The 20,221-nt window shown below is 44.3% G+C and overlaps 1 protein-coding gene across 1 annotated transcript; it reads left to right on the forward strand.

Annotated features, from left to right (window-relative positions):
* The first annotated feature begins 559 nt into the window (after nt 1–559).
* Nucleotides 560–10,607, forward strand: MEIG1 (meiosis/spermiogenesis associated 1). Its single transcript, XM_065872591.1, has 3 exons — nt 560–740; nt 5,555–5,721; nt 10,286–10,607. The coding sequence occupies exons 2-3, from the start codon at nt 5,584–5,586 to the stop codon at nt 10,412–10,414; spliced, it is 267 nt and encodes an 88-aa protein (XP_065728663.1). The 5' UTR covers nt 560–740; nt 5,555–5,583; the 3' UTR covers nt 10,415–10,607.
* The last annotated feature ends 9,614 nt before the right edge of the window (nt 10,608–20,221 follow it).

Consider the following 20,221-nt stretch of genomic DNA (forward strand, 5'->3'; position numbering starts at 1 on the left):
GGTGGGTGCTCAGAGGGTGGTTGTTTTGGACAACCAGATAGACGTTGAATACACGTTGGTTATACAAGTCTAGAATTTGGAGAGAGATCTGGTCTAAGGAAATAACTTTGTGAGTTCTAAGTAAATAGGCAGTCTTTTAAATGATTAATAATGTAGGTAATGTTGGGAAAAGATAAAGCTATAGGTGTCATTTCTCATAGGTTTACTGTCAGGCACTGTGCTCGACCCAGTGGATTGGCTCATTTCATTCCAACAAAATAAGAAGAGGTGGGACAGATAGGAGGTATCTACCATCAGGGACCAGAAGCACCAATGGTCTCTGTTCTCTGACCGGCTTTTTTAGGGAATTCCGTCTGTGATTGATGCAGCGGCAAGCAGTCCTCTCTCCACCTCGAAGTGGGGTTGAGAAGTTGCAAGGCTCCACCCTGAGATCGACTTTCACTCTCCAAACTGGGCCCCGCCCACGCGCTTGCGCACCAAGGGCCGTTCGCAGGGGGCGGGGCCTGAGCGAGCACAAAGGGGCCTGAATAAGTTGAGCGCTCGTGCTGCGCTGGGCGTTGCCAGGCGAAGCGAGTGTCTCCGAGGCCGCTACAGTTGGCCTCTCGCTGGCCCAGCCCAGCCCACGGATCCCGAGTGGAGAACACGAGCACCACCCGACTCACTGGCGAGCTCCCAGGCGGGGTGCCCCGTCCTCTCAAGGGTGGCCGAGCGAGGGTTACCCGGGCGAGCAGGACCCACGGGTGAGTGGGCGCGTCGCTGCGGGGCCGGGCCCTGCTCGCCCCGCCCCTGTGCCTGCTAGGCCCCGCCCCGAAGCCCAGGCTCCGCCCCTTCTGCCCCGCTGCTCCTTCTGGGTACCTGAGATCTATCCGCCTCACTCTTTTTTCTCGTTTCCTCTTTCTTTAGGAAGGGTCTTTAATTTCGAGTCTCCGTAGTTTCCGCGCCCCCTTTGTCTTTCGGGGTCTCGATTCTGGGGGCTCCTTTCTGAGTTCCTCCTGCAGGTCAGTCATTTGATCCCCAGGGTTTAGGATACTTTCTCCATCTCAGCCTTCTCTAGGCAGATTTTACCTTACAGACGTGATTGTTGATTTCTGGAAGAAGAAAGAAAAAAGTTTGAGGGACCAGAGAAGCCCCATCGGTCAGCTCGCGGGGTCCCCGAAAGGAGGGGCTTTCTGCTGTGCAGAGGCATACTAGCACACCTGGACCATAGACCACCAAGGCCTGTTACGGAAAGCAATTCTGTTGTCCAGCTGAACCCCCAAAAACTTGGGGAAGGGAAGTGTAAGAATTGTAGAGATAATCTAGTGAGACCTCTTCTCAGTTCAGGAAGCAGAGGCCCGAGAGAGTGAACTGACTTGGTCCAGGTTACATGCTAGTTAAAGGGCCCCTCCGCCCGTATTCTGCTGTGTCTAGGAATAGAAAAAATAAAATGGGGAAAGAAATGGAAGATTAGCCTTTCTTATAGCTCTTGGGGTTTTAATACGACTATAAAAGTAAAAGCACTTTTCAGAGCTAGAAGAAGGTGATGGCTTTTTGCATAGAAGGGAGTTGAAATTACATCAAAGGCTTCTGTTAGATTAAAACCTCAGATTGTCACGGACTTAATATTGGTGGGATTTTAAAATACCCACATAAACCCTAATACTGTTTAATAAAATTTGCTTTTTGCAAACTAGAGAGTCAGGCATTGCCATTTCCTGTTTTTCCAGACACAGCTTAGTATTACAGAGGTCAAATATATTTCATATAAATTATTTTTTGCCACAGCTGTCATTAAAGAAACCACTAACTTTCGCAGTGCTGAAGGCTACCAGCAGAATTAGTGCCGCCAGTGAATTTCTGGGAATCACGGAAATCTTTAAGGAATTTTAAGTTGATCTTTCCTATTTTTAGTTGCATTCTGTTTTTAATAAGTAGTAAGTGGTAAGAGAGACCAAAAGAATTTACACCATCACCATATAGTATAGCCACTAGGGTTCCTCTTATGGTGAAAATACACTCATGTCCCCTTTAGATATTTTGGGAAAGCAGAGTATTGAAATGCCTGATATGTTTATTTATTTATTTATTTATTTGGCCGCGTGGCATGCGGGATCTTAGTTCCCCTGCGCAGGGATTGAACCTGTGCCCCCTGAAGTGGAAGCACAGAGCCCTAACCACTGGACTGCCAGGGAACTCCCAAATGCCTGATATGTTTAGGGGGATGCATATTTCTACTGAGAAAAATGGCGATTTCCCCAGTAGTTAAGCTGAACGCAGCATATTTTTCTGCTCTATTAAATGTTTGAAAATGATGAAAGGTTACATAGATAACATTTAGGAAAATACTTTTTTTTTTTTTTTTTTTGCGGTACGCAGGCCTCTCACTGTTGTGGCCTCTCCCGTTGCGGAGCGCAGGCTCAGTGGCCATGGCGCACGGGCCCAGCCGCTCCGCGGCGTGTGGGATCTTCCCGGACCGGGGCACGAACCCGTGTCCGCTGCATCGGCAGGCGGACTCTCAACCACTGCGCCATCAGGGAAGCCCGGAAAATACTTTTTGAATGACTTTGAGTAAATAAAAGTATTTTATTATATATCAAAAAGACAAGCCTCAAGCAGAAATGGCTTGGGTGAAACAAAAGTTAAGATAGGATCACTGCTGGGCTTCCCTGGTGACGCAGTGGTTGAGAGTCCGCCTACCGATGCAGGGGACACGGGTTCGTGCCCTGGTCCGGGAGAATCCCACATGCCGCGGAGCGGCTGGGCCCGTGCGCCATGGCCGCTGAGCCTGCGTGTCCGGAGCCTGTGCTCTGCAACGGGAGAGGCCACAACAGTGAGAGGCCCGCGTACCGCAAAAAAAAAAAGATAGTATCACTGCTCTGAGAAAACTGTAAAACCAATGTTAAACACTATAGCCACTAAATTCATATAAAAACATGACTCATTTTGAAAGTATTTTTAATACCCTAAATTTGTACCTTTTTTTCTTCCATGTTTCTTAGTGTCATTTTCCTGTGGAATATATATATATATATATATAATATATATATGTATATATATATATATAAAATATATAATTATATATGTTAATGGATCATCAGGCTGTACCACATGTGTCCAACTCACTTATTGGTCATAATTAGTATATGTGCAGCAATGAAGCAGTCAACCTCCCATTAAAATGAATGCAGTTGAAGGACAAAGTTTGACCGAAATCTGGCTTATGTCTTGTTGCGTCCGGTTTTCCAAATTTTACATAAATTTATACAATAACATAACAATGTACTGCCTTAAATTGCAACATGAGCCTGAACCTAAATTAATAAGTAAGCATCAAAATTTTTAAAAAACCAAATAGTAACAATACATTAATTTTCTTCATTCTCATCAATATATGTGTTAGCGTGCACATGCGGGAAAGTGAAAACAACAATTCTAATGATGTATCCACTTAGGTGGTTGCTACCATCATCAGAGTGAGAACTGGGCGACTCAAATGACTTCATTTAAACAGTCTGAACAACTGTGGGAATTATGGTTTCAGAATAGAATGTCAGTGCCATAACATTTAGAATGTTACTTATATAACACAATTCTAGAGGAGGTGGGAGGAAGCATAAGACCAATTTCCTTATTTTTCCTAGAAATGAATCACTCAGTACTTGTGTGTGATTTATACATGGACTTCAAACAAATGACTTAGTCTCCTAACAGTCTTTTTTATTAAGTCTTTTATTAACAGTCTTTTATTACTTTTATTTACTTAGCAGCCTTTTTATTAACCATTTAGAGAACTTTTACACTACACCTTTAATATTGAAGAAACATTTAATATTTAATACTGAAGAAACATTTATCTGAAGTTCAGCAATTCCCATCAATTTTATTTCCATTTCCTATTTTCCCTCCTGGTAAATCCAGGTAAAGCTAAATTTATGACACTTGTTAAAGCATTTGTTATAAGATTCCTTTTCATAAAACTTTTTTTTTTTTTTTTTTTTTTTTGTGGTATGCGGGCTTCTCACTGTTGTGGCCTCTCCCGTTGCGGAGCACAGGCTCCGGACGCGCAGGCTCAGCGGCCATGGCTCACGGGCCCAGCCGCTCCGCGGCATGTGGGATCTTCCCGGACCAGGGCACGAACCAACGTCCCCTGCATCGGCAGGCGGACTCTCAACCACTGCGCCACCAGGGAAGCTCCATAAAACTTTTCCAGTCTTTTTTTCTAACTCATCATTTGGTTGGGATGACGTTCACCTGATGGATATTTCTAACTGCTGTGATGCTTATTTTGCCTTCTCTTTTTGTACTTTAATGTTTTGCTTGACTTCTTTAACATAATAAACATTTGGGGCTTCCCTGGCGGCGCAGTGGTTGAGAGTCCGCCTGCCGATGCAGGGGACACGGGTTCGTGCCCCGGTCCGGGAGGATCCCACATGCCGCGGAGCGGCTGGGCCCGTGAGCCATGGCCGCTGAGCCTGCGCGTCCGGAGCCTGTGCTCCGCAGCGGGAGGGGCCGCAGCGGTGAGAGGCCCGCGTACCGCAAAAAAACAAAAAACATAATAAGCATTTGTAATATATATAACTGAAAATGTTCAAAAAATTTGAATTCATTTACAGGATGAAACCTACTTTATTAGGTCTGATTTTAATGTATTTCAGCCAATAGAAACATATTTAAATAGAAGAATGAATTCAAGGAATCATGGTGAAAATTCTGGGCACTTTATTTTAATAAATGACTGTAACATATATTAATATATAATATTAAAATATACATATATTGTATATAATAGGTATTATATAATATTACATATAATAATAAATGTTAAATGAATGATATATTTTGGTAATAAAATAAGAAGTCACCAAAAAAACAAGTGCAAGATTATGTCTTTGAAAAACTGGCTATACAAGTTTGGTGACTAGACTGTTACGTGAACTGGAGCTGAAAATTTAATTTTAAGGACTACATTGTTTTAAAGTCAGGGATCTCAGTGTCAGGACTGCCACACAGCTGTCAATGACTGTGTCAATAGTCCATCTTCTCACATCAGGACACAGTGGCCTAAGTCAGTGGACTGCAGTGACTGGCATGTTTCCAAACAGTCAAGAAAAGGAAAAGGAAGAAACCATTGCTTCCCAGTAAGAAGAAAAGGAAGAGAGTGAGAAGACTGATCTTACATTCCCTTAACGGACAAAAAGGGAGATAAAGTTTTGAATATGATTAAATGAAATGGTGGTGCGATATTTTGACAATCTCCTGAGCAGTTAACACCAGGAGTGTGATTTCAGAAATGTATAAACTGTTCTCTGAAATACCAGAATTAGTCTCCAGCATTTAGGACAGCACTCTGTAACTCTGAATGCAATTTTATGTATCTTTCAGGGTTGATTTTATTTTATTTCCAAAATAGAACATGAATCCTTCTCACTCTTGGAATTGAATGTTTAAAAATCTAATATATTTAATGGGATTCTTAACTCCAATTTTTTTAAATGCTAGTTTTGTCCATTCTTAAAGGGATTTCCCAAACTGTCACTATTATGTTATCTACTAATGTTGTTTTCACATCTTTCAGAAATAACTGGTAATAAGACCTCTGTAGCCATGGCTAGTTCTGATGTGAAACCAAAATCAGTAAGTCATGCCAAAAAGTGGTCAGAAGAGATAGAAAATCTGTACAGATTTCAACACGCAGGATATCGAGATGAAATTGAATATAAACAAGTGAAGCAAGTTTCTATGGTAAGATTTATGCCTCTACAAACCTGAACTCAATATGAGTTTGTTAGGTGGTGAAAAGCACTAAAAAAAAAAACAAAAAACAACCAAACAAAAAAACCCACCACCAGGGCTTCCCTGGTGGCGCAGTGGTTGAGAATCTGCCTGCCAATTCAGGGAACACAGGTTCGAGCCCTGCTCTGGGAAGATCCCACATGCCGCGGAGCAACTGGGCCCGTGAGCCACAATTACTGAGCCTGCGTGTCTGGAGCCTGTGCTCCACAACAAGAGAGGCCGCGATAGTGAGAGGCCCATGCACCACGACGAAGAGTGGCCCCCGCTTGCCACAGAGAGAGCCCTCGCACAGAAACGAAGACCCAACACAGCCATAAATTAATTAATTAATAAAAAAAACAAAACAAACAAACAAAAAAACCCACCACCAACAAAGAACCAGGGAATACTAAAAGGGAATTCTACTCCAGCCTCTCGTTTTACTGATGGGGAGCTAAGGCCCAGAAGAATGATTTTCAGGCCGACTGAGGCAAGAGGTGGTTCCTCGGCACAGAAACATTAAGAATTTTCTGGCTTTTACTGACAACTGCGCTGTGAATCTTTTATGGTAGACCATCAAAGCAGAGTCATTTTCTCTCCCTAAGGTAATTCTATTATCAGATATTCAGTTTGCTGTAGAACTATTATTTCTTTCCTGTTTCTTATTTTAACCACAAATTATAAAGGGGTTAAATTCTTCTTTAGGTGACAAAATCTCCCGATTTTGGTTGTGTATTCCACACTTTCTTTTTTTTTTAGAAGATGTTGGGGGTAGGAGTTTATTAATTAATTTATTTATTTTCTTGCTGTGTTGCATCTTCGTTTCTGTGCGAGGGCTTTCTCTAGTTGCGGCAAGCGGGGGCCACTCTTCATCGCGGTGTCCAGCCTTTCTTGAGAGACTAGAGACATGGTTTTGCTTTTCAAAGATTATACCAAAATCTAGATACGGCCCCAGTTTATAATGTGATTTTTAAAATTCATTTATTCTACTGAATACTGGGAGGCTGAGTTCGGAAGGATATTATAGAATATAACATAGTATTCATAAATGTATTTTAATTTTTAGAGCTGAGGTTGCAACAAAGTGTTTATTATTAACTTGTTTTTTATTTTTGTTTTATGTTTTTTTTATTATTAACTCACCATTGTTCAGAGACTAATTCTTAGATGGGTTTTTCAGATCCCCATATTCTGTTTCTTCCTTCCTTCTACTCTTTGATCTCTACTTAACACGTCCTAAAAAAGTAGATAGGAAAAAAGATGGAGGCAATACAGAGCTAAACTGTAATAGACTCTTTCATTTAATGGATGTTAATTCAGTAGAGATTATTAGGGGTGGTAAGGAATGAAATTAAACATACTGATCAAATGAGGATTTGATGGATGACTATGACTTTCACATATCCATTTCTTCATATCTACTAGCATTTTACTCTTTGGTCCCCATTACCAAAAGGGAGTTTTCATTACTCTATCATCTGTGGCTTCTAAATAGTTGTAAAACACAAGCGTCAGCATTTTAATGCAGTTCAAAAATAAGCTTCATACACTTGCCTTAAGATTGGGATAGGCAATGCCCCTGAAAGGTGTGTAAGACCCAAGGATCATATAGGCAAGGTGATCATACAGGCGCTGATGCACCTACACCACCAACCACCCCAGAAACTGTTGTGATTGAGATCAGATAAGAGATAAGAGACTGAGATAAGATCAGATTTAAGGGAACACAAACAACACCCTTAAAGGGGAAGTCCCAAAAAGCACCTGAGGGTTGTGTGTGTGTGTGTGTGTGTGTGTAACAACCCAATCCACTGTATGACTTGACAGTTGTAGAGAGGTTTTGCATTTCTCTTCAGTGAATATTTATTGGGTACCTGCCATGTGCAAATTTCTGTGCCAGGTGCTTTAAAAAGATAAATATAAAAGCAAGTGCCGGACCTCAAGAAATTTAGAGTACAGGATTTGGAATCAGCCTGCCCAGGCTTTGCATCCTGGCTCTCCTCCTTGGCTAGGGAACCCTGAACAAGGTTCATAACCCTTACTGAGCTCAAGTGTAAAATGGCGACGCCACTGCCTGCTTTAGAAAATGGTCTCAGGAATTAAATGAAACCATGTGTTGCAAGTGCCTCGCACTGTAGTGCTCAGTAGTAGTTTGTTGAGTGAATGAATGGTGTTCAGTGACTGATAGCTTTTATTATTCCTGTATCTTGGAGTGGAAGATTAAGAGTGACGAACAATAAAAACTTGCACAAGTGAAAATATATGCCCCCCAAAATTAAAGAAAGATAAAATTTTCTTCCTTCACGGACAATCTTCCAAAAGGGCTGCATGCCCCGAGAGGCATTTGCAGTGGGCCTTAAAGGATGGACAGGAGGGTAACTGAAGGCTTGCCTTGATTGGCAGTGGTCTGAAGGGTTTGGGCGATGTTCTTGTCCTTACCTAAAGCACACGTCCTTATGGGCTCTATTAGTGCTTACTGATCTCCTGCCCAAGGAGCGCTGACTTGAGGACCATATCACCCGCCTCCACCATTCTCTAAGGAACGAAGGTTTCCTAGGTTGAATGGGAGTGAGGGGTAGAAAGCCAAGAAGAAAAAATTATGAAAGAGCAAAGGGTTATAGAAAGAAAAAGTCCTAGAGGTTGACGAGGCAGAACCAGCACATCTGTTTGGAAGCCCCCCCGATTTCCTAGGGTGAGGCAGCTGGAAGCAGGACCTCAGTCCTTGTCTTCTTTGAAGAAAGAATTCAGCAAAGTGACAGAGATTGTGAAGCACATAAAGTGTTTATTGGGAGTAAAGTACGTATTGAAGAACACACAGGCAGGCTCAGAGTTGCACGCAATAGGGGTGGCTGAGATCGCTTATACGGGGGCAGTCTTCTGGGTTACCTCTGGCCAATCGTCCTGTTCGTGCCCACATTTGGCCTGACTCAGGGTCCTTCCTGGTGGGTGCACACGTATCTCTCAGCCAAGATGGATTCCAGCGTGAAGGTTTCTGGGAGGTTGGCAGGACATATTATGGGCTGGTGGCTCCTCTCTCCTTGGGCACCTCCCGAGACTGAGGACCTTCTCTGCGCACGTGTCCAGCTGGAAAATCCCCTTTGCCACAAGAATGAGAAAAATGTGGTCACGTTGTCTTCCACCCAATCAGGGCTCTGCTCCTGCTGGCCTCTTATCTTGAGGTGTCAGCAGGAGGCTGGTTGCAGCTGCTCAGCCTGGGCCCATCTGTCTCCTTCCTCAATCCCACAAAAAGTGCTGTGGGTATTTTGAAGAAGCAGCAGTGTACCGTTTCTTCACTGAATAAGGTGGTTGGGGGACCCTACTAAATGAGAGAGCCTCTTGGCCCCAAGAGGAAGACAGCGGTAACGGTATCTTGAGAACTTCTTCCTTTCTCTGCTGAGGGTAATGGAAGCAACAAAGGGCAGGCTTGACCTAAGTGATGGAAAGCATTGCTTTTCTCTATGATGTACGTGTCAGAGAGCCTGCCAAGGTTTACCAGATAGGCTGCTACCCGTTTTTGCTAACTCCTAAATAAACGAGACCACAGAAGAAAGCGAAAATATGTTGCTAGAAAATAAAGGATGTGTGTTCTTTTGTATGCGTGGCATGTTCGTGTTCCAGTTTGGAAGCTGTGAGTTATAAGTGGGGGATTGGAGGATGAGTAGCTGCCTGTAGAGATGACGTTGAAGGACAGGATTTGTTTTTTATGCCGGGAACACAAAATCGAAATACTAGGGTCTTGACAGTGGTGGAGTACATGTCACACAATCCAGAAGCAACATACCTAACCACAGCAAAAATGCGCCGACCTGAGCAAGAAAGTATAACGCGAATTCAGAGAGGAAGGGGAGGAAAATGTCCAAAAAGATCGAGCCGAACGATCAAGGAAGCAAACCAATGTGGCGAACGAGAGAGACTAGTGGGGAGAAGGTAAGAAGAGATTGCTAAGGACTTTGTTCATGACCTCAATTTCTATGAAAAATTGAGTTTTCAGGTGTGAACTTGAAACACGGACACGAGGAAATACACGTGTATTTCTCTAGATACAGAGATTTTCTAGATGTAGAGATTTAGATATCTCTAGTCTAACTGCTTCCTTTAGTCACCCCTGTGGCCTGGGCCTAGCCCTAATTTCCTCCTTGGGTATTATTTTTAGAAGTTAGTAAGTAATAATGCTTAAAATAGTTTGTAAACATAAGGATAAAGTTTAGATTATTTTGAATGTTTTATCTTGGCTGCAGAGTAGAAATTTAAATCTAGAAATTGGGATCTGAATTAGTTGCCCTGCAGTATAAGGCTGACACTTAACGTATGTTGTGTGTTGTGTGTGTGTGTTGTGTGTTGTGTGTGTGTGTTGTGTGTGTGTGTTGTGTGTGTGTGTGTGTATAAGATATCACTAAGAGCTCAAGTATTTTTAAATTTAATTTTGTACTTTAATTGTTTGATGTGACTTGTGTTTTTAACTGTTTGATAGTGAAATATTATATAAAAAGAACATCAACATTACAATATTTGTACTCTGGCTTTCAATATACAGGTAGATCGTTGGCCAGAGACAGGATATGTGAAGAAACTTCAGAGACGGGACAATACTTTCTATTACTACAACAGGCAGAGGGAATGTGATGACAAGGAAGTCCACAAAGTGAAAATTTACGCTTACTAGCCTTACTTCTTTGTATTACCTGTCATTATCTTTTTAAAAATCCACTGTTTGATTCTACACCATGTAAGTGTCATTTTACAAAAGACTCCAGAATGCAGACATCAATGGAATGTTTTGAGACACAAAAGCCATGAAACTTGGTCTCTGATAATCGTCCCATTCTGTTCTAAAATATAACTGCAGTAGCATTCCATTGGTGCCCGCCTTGGTCTGGTTCTTCCTGTTTTAACCGTGGTAGCATAACTACAGTAAGTCTCCTACATACAAACGAGTTCTGTTCTGAGAGCGCGTTCGTAAGTCCAGTTTGTTCGTAAGTCCAACAGAGCTAGCCTAGGTACCCGACTAACACAATCGGCTACATAGTACTGTACCGTAATAGGTTTAGAATACTTTTCACACAAATAATACATAAAAAACAAACACAAAAAATAAAGAAGACATTTTTACTCTTACGGTACAGTCCCTTGAAAAGGACAGTAGTACAGCACAACAGCTGGCATCCAGGGGCTGGCATCGAGTGAGCCGGCAAGAAGAGTTACTGACTGGAGGAGGGAGAGGAGGTGGGCGACGGTAGAGCTGAAGGATCGTCAGCGATAGGAGATGGAGGGCAAGCGGCGATTCCACTCACGCCTGACACTGATGGACCGCATGTTCGCATCTTGGAAAGTTTGCAACTTGAAGGTTCGTATGTAGGAGACTTCCTGTACTACGCAGGGGAAGAAAGAGCCCCACTTGAAACTATTGCAGCGGTTGTGTAGAGGTTGTGTAGAGGTTAGTCCCCCCACGCCCATCACTTTGAACTGCTAGATCTGCATTCTGTGGCCCGAGGGGCTTTCTCTTGCCTCTGGAGTCCTTTGCCTCTCTCTGAGTTGAGTGGAAATGCCGAGAAATGATGGTGCCTGGGGCGGAGAGGTATCAAAGGCCCAGCCACCTGCTTCCCGGGGAGGAATCAACCTGAGGTTAATCTTTGCTCACATGCAGCAGTAACTCATTGGATGACGAAGGCAATTGGTTCTCTTCTGTCCTTGCTCCCTTCCCCCACTCCCCGGCCAGCGGCTCTTTCCCTCCTGAATCACCTCCTGGGACTTGGAGCCTTGTCCTGGGGTCAGCTTCTGGGTCCCCTCCCCGCCACCACCACCAGAGAAGACGTGTTCCAGTGCTGCCTGGCATCACTGCAGAAACTGCCCAAGTGCTAACGTGCTAGGAAGACAATTAAACCCCGGGAGACTTAAGAAGTCCCCCCAGCTCAGTGAGTCTTGAGGCTTTGAAATTAACTAGCTGAAAGATATCATTTTCATTACAATTTTTTTGTCACTGATAAGACTTTTTGTTCCCATTGATAAGTTCTGACCTTTAAATAGCTTTTGGGTTACGAGCTCACATATATCAATTCATTCAACTTCAGGTCCTGTTTTCCAGAACTACCTGCCCCACGAAGCTCCGTTAGTTTTTCCCAGTTCAAAATTGTGCCTTTGGGACTTCCCTGGTGGCGCAGTGGTTAAGAATCTGCCTGCCAAGGCAGGGGACACGGGTTCAAGCCCTGGTCCAGGAAGATCCCACATGCCACGGAACAAGTAAGCCTGTGTGCCACAACTACTGAGCCTGTGCTCTAGAGCCTGTGAGCCACAACTACTGAGCCCGTGTGCCACAACTACTGAGCCTGCGCGCCTAGAGCCCGTGCTCTGCAACAAGAGAAGCCACCGCAATGAGAAGCCCACGCACGCAACGAAGAGTAGCCCCTGCTCGCCGCAACTAGAGAAAGCCCGCGCACAAAAACAAAGACCCGATACAGCCAAAAATAAATAAATAAATATTTTTAAAAAAGAAAGAAAAGGCAAGGCACTGACTGGGAGACTAAGTCTGCAAAACATACACAAAATAAAGGACTTATGTCCACAGTATATAATGAATTCTCAATGTTAAGACAAGACAATTAAAATTAGGCAAAAAAATAATAATAAAAAAATAAAATTAGGCAAAAGATGTGAACATTTAAAAAACAAAACAAAAGTGTGCCTTTTCAGGACAAACACATCGTGGAAAGGATAAATAGATGGGTAAGCCTCTTTTATGCCTTTCCTATGCTGCCTGGGGTCATCTTATTTAGCACTTGTTTCAAGTCATTTATCTGTACCTCTGTGGTCAGGATTTCTGTCACTGTCTGTCTTCCAGGTTTGGCACACCACTAGGTGCTGAGCATAGGAGGTCTTTTGAATCTGATAATGCTTTAAAAAAAAAAATTACTGTGGTAGAATAATTGTCTGCAAAGGTAACCACATCCTTATTCCTGGAACCTGTGGATATGGTACCTTATATGGCCAAAGAAACACTGCAGATGTGATTAAGAACTTGATATGTGGACATTATCCTGGAAAACCTAGGTGGACCCCATGTAATCACCCGGGACCTTAAAGAGGGGAGAAGGCAAGTCAGAGTCAGAGAAGATGTGATGAAGGAAGCAGAGGCCTGAGACGTGCAAGGAAGGAGCATAGAATACATAAAGCCCCAAGAGTCTCCAAAAGGAACACAACCCTGCTAACCCCTTAGTTTTACCAGATAAGACCCATTTCAGATTTCTGGCTTCCAGAACTGTAACAGGATAAACTCATGTTGTTTTACACTTCTCCGTTTGTGGTGATCTGTTAAAGCAGCGGTAGGAAATGGACACTGACATGGAATAGATGAAGCCAGTAACCATCCATAGTCTCGAAGTAAGCTTGATTGTCAGCCATGGCCTGCCACTTTTGACATTTTGCTACAGGTTCAGATTCAATCCAGGGAAGTTGGTCAGGCAGTTTTTATCTGGAAAGCTCTCAGTAATTAGCTCGAATGTTCTAAATGCGATGGTATCTCTCTGCAGCAAGACTCACTTCAGAAACATGGCCCTTGGGACCATGAGATGCAGTTTTGGTTCGCTGAGTCCGTGTGACCAGTGCTTTCCCAATGTGCCTTATGGGGAGCATAGCCGGTGCCAATCTTTCTTAAAAAATGGGTAAGCCACTTTCTTCTCAGCTCCTTTTGGCCACTTCTCATAAGTGCCTGTGCCAGCTAACCAGTATGGTACTGTGGAGAGCGGCATTGGCAGTCACTCATAGTAGGGTGTCTGTTCTGTGTTGGGACTTGGCCCACAGGCTTTGGTCCATGATGGCAAGAGAACCCCAATCCTGTTCCCTACTAGATACTGGAGAAGAGCTGTTCTAACACACAGTTGCCGGTTTCAGACTGAAGCAGCAAGAGGGCCAGGCTACCCAGCTTGGCAGGGCATCCCCAGTATGAATGAGCACTTGGGGAGGACCCCTCTCTCCAGGGGATCAGAAACCTGCTTAGTTTCTACCATTAAGTTGCACTTGGTGATGCTTGTCAAGAAGCAGCTGATTACTCACTAACCATGTACTTATTCTTCCACATTCATTGGTTCTCTAGCCTGGCTGTGCACTGGAATAGCACAAGGCATTATTTAAACAATACTGATGCCTGGACCCCACCCCATTCCAGTTAAACCATAATCTCTGGGGTCAGATCATAGAAAAAAACTATACACACACACACACACACACACACACATCTGTCCTCAGTGGCTAGCACAGAGTTCCTGAAACCCTTGTAACTGAAACAGGAGGGAAGGGGGCAGGGCACAACCTTTAAAAGAATGACATAGCCCGAGAACACGTAAACTGATTAGAACAAAATAGGTCCAAGATGGTGGATGAGTCGACTTCCACTAGACTTTGAGTCTTAGTAAACGCTCACTGTAACACATCCCCAAGCTAAATGACACACCCACAGGCGCCATGACAGTTCCGAGGCTGACCATAAAGGTCAAAAAGTGGGCAGTGGCCCAATTCCTGGAAATCCCCGCCCCTTCTCCAAAATAGCTGGAACGCTCCTCCCACTCATTAGCCCGTGAAATTACCCACCCCTATAAAGACAGAGAAGCCCATACCCTGGTGTCGCTCTTGCCTTCTGAGATGGCCCACACTGTCTGCAGAGTGTGTTTCTCTCTAAATGAATCCACTTCTTACCTATCACTTTGCCTCTCACTGAATTCTTTCTGCCACGAGACATCAAGAACCTGAGCTTCATTAAGTCCTGAGACCAGGTGTGCAATCTAAGTTAGAAGAATATGGGTTCAAGTCCCAGTCTGGATGGCACGGTTTCATGACTTCCTAAGTGTGAGACCCCCCAGAAGCATCTCTTGCTCTCATATTCATCTCTGACCTCCGTCTCTGACACAGGGCTCCTAAAATCCTTGTAAATTCCTAAGTGACAAGAGGACTGGGCGCATCTTTTGTTCCACTGAGGCGACTCTGAGTGAGCTCCTGGATGGGCGCTGGTCACCAAAAAGATCAAGCTTGGAATTTTCAGCCCTAACCCCACATCCTCCAGAGAAGGGAGAGGGGCTAGAAATGGAGCTAATGATCCATCATGCCTAGTGACGAAGCGTCCGCAAAATCCTAATAGCAGAGGGTTCAGACAGCTTCCCAGGGTGTGGGACAAACATCTGTATGGAGAGGGTGTCATGCCCCAACTCCACAGGGACAGAAGCTCCCGACCTTGGGACCTTCCCAGGCCTCACCCAACTTCCACGCTGGCTTCCCAGACTCTGCTGTCGTCCCTTCCGACCCATTATCTTCCCTGCGGCCAGAGTGAGCTTTCTAAACCGCAAATCTGAAAGCTGCCTCGCTGGTAAAACTCTTGGAAGTTCCCTATCATTCTGAAAATGAAGCGCCGATGCCACCCAGTGTTCCGCATGGCCCTTCATGACCTTGTCATTGTTTAGTCCTTGGGGGTCTTCTCTGAAAGCTTCCAACCTCCACACCTAATTGACCTGTTTTCAGACCGTTAAGGCTTCTCACTGGCTGCATGTGGCTCTCCCCACAAGCCAGCCTGATGCTTTTTTCCTGGTTGGCTTCCACTCTTCCTCTTGCTCAACTGGGCCACATTTCAGAGGAAGACTTTCCTCACGGTCTCCACCGCCTCCAATCTGGGTGAGAGGTCCTTCCCCTGATAGAGCCCTTTTATTTCAGCACTTGTCACACTCTGTTTTCTCATGCCCCTTGTCTTCTTACAAGACGATGAAGTCAAGGAGGCAGAACTGCCCATGTTTATCGTCTTTGTGTCACTTAGCACTGAAGGCCTAGTACGGATGGGTGGGTAGATGAATAATACTAAACAAACTAGTAAGAATAGTACCAATGACTAGTAACTAACAAAATAGAATTCTACTGTTACAACTGAGGTAGAACTCTAAGATATAAAGGTAGGAATAATTTATTACCAGAATAAGTTGGGTCCATTGGAAAATGGAATCCAAGTGGATTCCGAAATGGAAACTCTGGATGAATTTCTTTTTCTTTTTTTTTTTTTATTTGAAAGTGGTACACGTTCATTAAACAACATTTAGGAAAATATCCTGAGTAGGAAAAATTAAGTCACCTATGGTTTCATGCTCAAATACAAAATGTATTACAATGTTGGTGTATTTCTTTCTAACCAAAAGGACTACAGCTAACATTTGAGACTCCCGAATTCTCACGGTAACCCCATATGGCACAGAGAGATTCAGTAACTGGCCCCAGGTCACAGAGCTGGTTAGACGGTAGAGCTGGGAGATGAACTCGGCATGTTGGCTTCAAAGCCCTCCCTGTACCTTTCTATTCATTCTGAACTGCAGCTACCTAGACGTCCTGCATTGAGGAAAAGCTATTTTACTTTCGCTTAATTTATCTTGTTATTTTCTGTCTTTCACAGAATGATTTTTTAGTGGTGTACAGAGTTCCTCTTGTTACCACACATAATCTATAAAACAAAGAGGAAAACTTTAATGAAAACTGCCTTGGGCCGTATGGATACTGTCCAGCATCTTTACTGTCCAGCATCTTTAGTGCGTTGCCTTATTGCCAAGAAGGTAATAGGCAGTTTGTGGAAATCTTAGCATGACGCTTCTCAACAAGAACACAAATAAATCCTGTAAGTGAAAACTAACCCAACAGAGAATTTTGTGACTTGCTGGTCAAAGTGCCACATACATTAGGCTTCTCACTACTGCCATTTCTGGCATGAGAAGGGATTTCTGAAGGGGTTCTCAGAAGGCATGAGGTCAAAATGTTCTTAAATTCAGAGAAGTGGAAATTAAATTCCTCTCTACCTTTCTGCCTCATGAGAAAAACAGCTTTCTTCGTTCTGATACCTATCAAGGAAGGAAAGTATTGATCTCATTCAGCGATTTTACTGACTTTGGATTTTGTACTTAGCAAGAATAATTGCTAGAAATCAGTGGTTCCTAACTTTTTAAGGGTCATAAGTTCAGATTTCTAGATGTACTTAATCAAGATACTGGGTGACAGAAAAGGTCAAATCCTTTCCTAAGTTAAAAATCTAGGCGTAAAAGCATGACCGACTCCTTTTTTTTTCTTTACCATTGACATATGCATAGAAAGAAAGCGGTAGAGGATGAGGAAGGAAAGAAGAGAGGGAGGAAGAGAGGGCAGGGGTGGGAGAGGTGTGGAGATAGTAAAGGAGACAGACAGACAGACAGGGCCAGGGAATGTGGAAATTTAGGGAAAGCTGCTGGCGGTGGGAGCCTGCTGGCTGTTCAACAAAGTCCCTCCTCTTAGTTAAGTGAGCTGGGGACAGATAGCCGCCTATGGCCCTAAGGAGCATATGGACCTTTTCTAACTCAAGGAGGGCTGCCCCTCCCAATAATCCTTAGCACGTGGAACTGCTAGTAGAGAAAGAGGTGAAGAAATTTTTACAGGAGGCACGGAAGCCTTCTTTGATAGGCAAGGAACTCCAGAAGAAAAGGCAGTGATGGGAGAAGGCCAAGGCCATCCTGGGGTCTAATGGTGGTGAAGGAAAGCTAGCCTGTGGCAGAAGTAGGAGTTGAGAAGGAGCTGGGAGAGAATGCAGCGAGGGAAGGCGCCACACCTTCTAGAACGTGGAGAAAAGCAACAGGAGAGAAAAGGAGGCCACGGACCAGAGAAAGCTTGGCCTGCTGGAGCAGTGACATTCCAAATCCTGGGAATGGCACTAACGACACCATCTTCCGTGCCTTGTTTTTCTTCCGAGTCAAAAGCATCTCATCCTTTCTTTTTGTGGGGCTGGGTTGAGACTCCAGGAGGAGGTACGGAGGTAGAACTGACCCGATGGGGGTGAAGGAGCACAGGCGCACCGCATACCATTTTCCAACTTGGCAAGTCATGAAATCGAAGAATGTCAGAACTAAAAGGCGCCTTGGAGACCACAGGGCCCAGCACCCCTCCTTTCCTCGTTCATACTGTCCTCGGATCTCACACCCATCCCCTGAGGCAGTGGGGGAAATCCAGGCCCACAGAGGTGTGTGCTTTGCCACTGTCTCAGGGTGACTGAGATGCGAGAAGTAGCCCAGACGCCTCCAGCTCCCCACAGTGGTGTCGGCTTGGGTGGAGAAGGCCGCTAAGGAAACCCTGCAGATGCACCTCTCGAGAGGCCCTCGTCTGGGGAATTTCCCGGCGGTCCAGTGGTGAGGGCTCCAAGATTTCACTGCCGAGGGCATGGGTACGATCCCTGGCTGGGGAACCAAGATCCCACAAGCCACGAGGTGCGGCCCCCAAAAAAGAAAATGTACAGCTAATCAGCCTGTCCCGGAGGCTGATTACCACGGATCACCACTCCATCCCAGCAGACTGAAAAGTCAACAGTTCTGCTGAGACCCCTAAGGGAGGGAGGCAGGGACACAGGAAAAACTGCTGCCCCCAAGATTGGGGAGACAGCTTCTGGGAGCAGAGACTCACGCATGGAAACCTCCATGAGAGCCAGCACTCAGGCAGGAACCCCTGGACCGCAATTCACAGAGCCCTGGAGGCAACATGTGAACAAGACCCAGAGTTAGGAGCCCAGTCACAGGGGTCTCCCACGCTTTTGTGAGTTTCACCCTCAGGAGCGCAGTCAGGTTCCCACAGTAGAGAGCAGAGAAAAATCCCCTCGTGCTTCTGGTTGAGGAGGGGAAGAGGAATCATTTCTGAAAAATGCCAGACGTTCTGTGCTTCTCAACAAGGTCTGTCCTCAGCAGAAACTAGTCAACCAGAGCCTAAGCAGCTGGGCTACGGTCAGAGTTTAACTAATCTGGGGAAAAGAAACACCTGGCTCCAGCCCCCGTTAGCCATCCTGTTCACATCTGTGAGCTCACGGTCCAGAGGCGCAGGCTCACTAAAAGACTGAGGCCGGATCACAGGACCCCGCAATGCCTCCCGCCCCACACGCCTCACCACCGCATGACCAAAGGCCTACTTACAGCAGTTCCTTTCACCCAGGACATCATGTCTGACTATCAAGAAAAAACTACAAGGCATTCCAACAGGCCAAAAACACGCCTGGGAAAGATACAGCAAGCATCAGAGCCAGACGTGGCAGGGACGGTGGAAGGATCAGGCCTGGGATTCGAAACAGCTCTGATTAATATGCTAAGGGCTCAAATGGACAAAGTAGACAGCACGTGAGAACAGACGGGCGATGTAAGCAGAGATGGAAATCCTAAGAAAGAACCGAGAAGAATCAAAAACGCTGCGACAGAAATGAAGAATGTCTTTGATGGGCTTATTGGTAGACTGGACGTGGCTGAGGAAAGAATCTCTGAGCTTGAGGATATAGCAGTGGAAACCTCAGAGACCCCCCTAAACCTGAAAAGCAAAGAGAACAAAGATGGAAAAAACAGAACAGAACATCCGAGGACTGTGGGAAAACTACAGAGAGTATAACATATGTGTAATGGGAGAACCAGAAGGAGAAGAGAGGAAGAAATGGAAGAAATACTTGAAACAATAATGACTGGGGATTTCCCCAAGTCAACAGCAGGTGCTAACCCACAGGTCCAAGAAGCTCAGAGAACACCAAACAGGATAAATGCCCCTAAAACGGCATCTTGGCAAATCATTTTCAAACTACAGAAAATCAAAGATGAAAAGAGCCAGAGAGGAAAAATTACCTTATCTGTAGAAGAACAAAGGACTGAATAATAAACAAGAACATCGATTTCCCTACATCTTTGCCAGCCCTGAAATATAACCATACTTTTTCATCCCCAACAATCTGAAAGGTAGAAAAAAATTTCACTGTAGATTTAACATTCCTTTATTTAACCAGGAGTGGGGCTACATATCTTTTTGTATGTTTACAGAGCATTTATATTTTTCCACAAATAGCTCATTCATATCCTTTTTCCATTATCCATCTTTTTAAAAAATGATTTGTAGGTGCCCTTTATAAAAGCATGGATAGAACCTGTCATTTATTAAGAATTTTTACTTTGGGCACTTTAATCTCATTTAATCCTCACAACAGCCCTATGAGAGATACGACCCTCTGCTTATATTCCATTGCCTAGTTTGTTGTCTATCGTTCAGACTGTAAATACTTTACCCAGTTTAGTTTTTAGCATTCAGCTTAATTTAGGGTATTTTCTCCTTTATAGACACAAAATTTTTATGGGGTCTACTATTTAAAATTTTCCCTTATGGCCTTACGGCTACCTTGCTTAGAAAGTCTTCCCAATTCCAACATTACATAAGTATCCTCCTATAACCTTTTCTCTTTTAGCTTTATAACTTTTGGGAAAAAATATTTAGCTTTCTAATTCATTTAGAATAAAATGCATACAGGATGTCTACACAGGCAGACTTAATTCCCTGGTGGTCTCTTCAGCAAATATGCAACCCATTTCTCCTGAGCTGTCCACAGACAGTGGCGCATCTGAATGGGGCAAAGGAATGGTCCAGGAATCCTGCACGCCCACAGCTCCTGGGCCTGAAGTCTACATTTGGGAGGCATTGA

The sequence above is a fragment of the Phocoena phocoena genome, chromosome 2 (assembly GCF_963924675.1).
Source record: "Phocoena phocoena chromosome 2, mPhoPho1.1, whole genome shotgun sequence".
NCBI classification, from domain to species: Eukaryota; Metazoa; Chordata; class Mammalia; order Artiodactyla; family Phocoenidae; genus Phocoena; species Phocoena phocoena.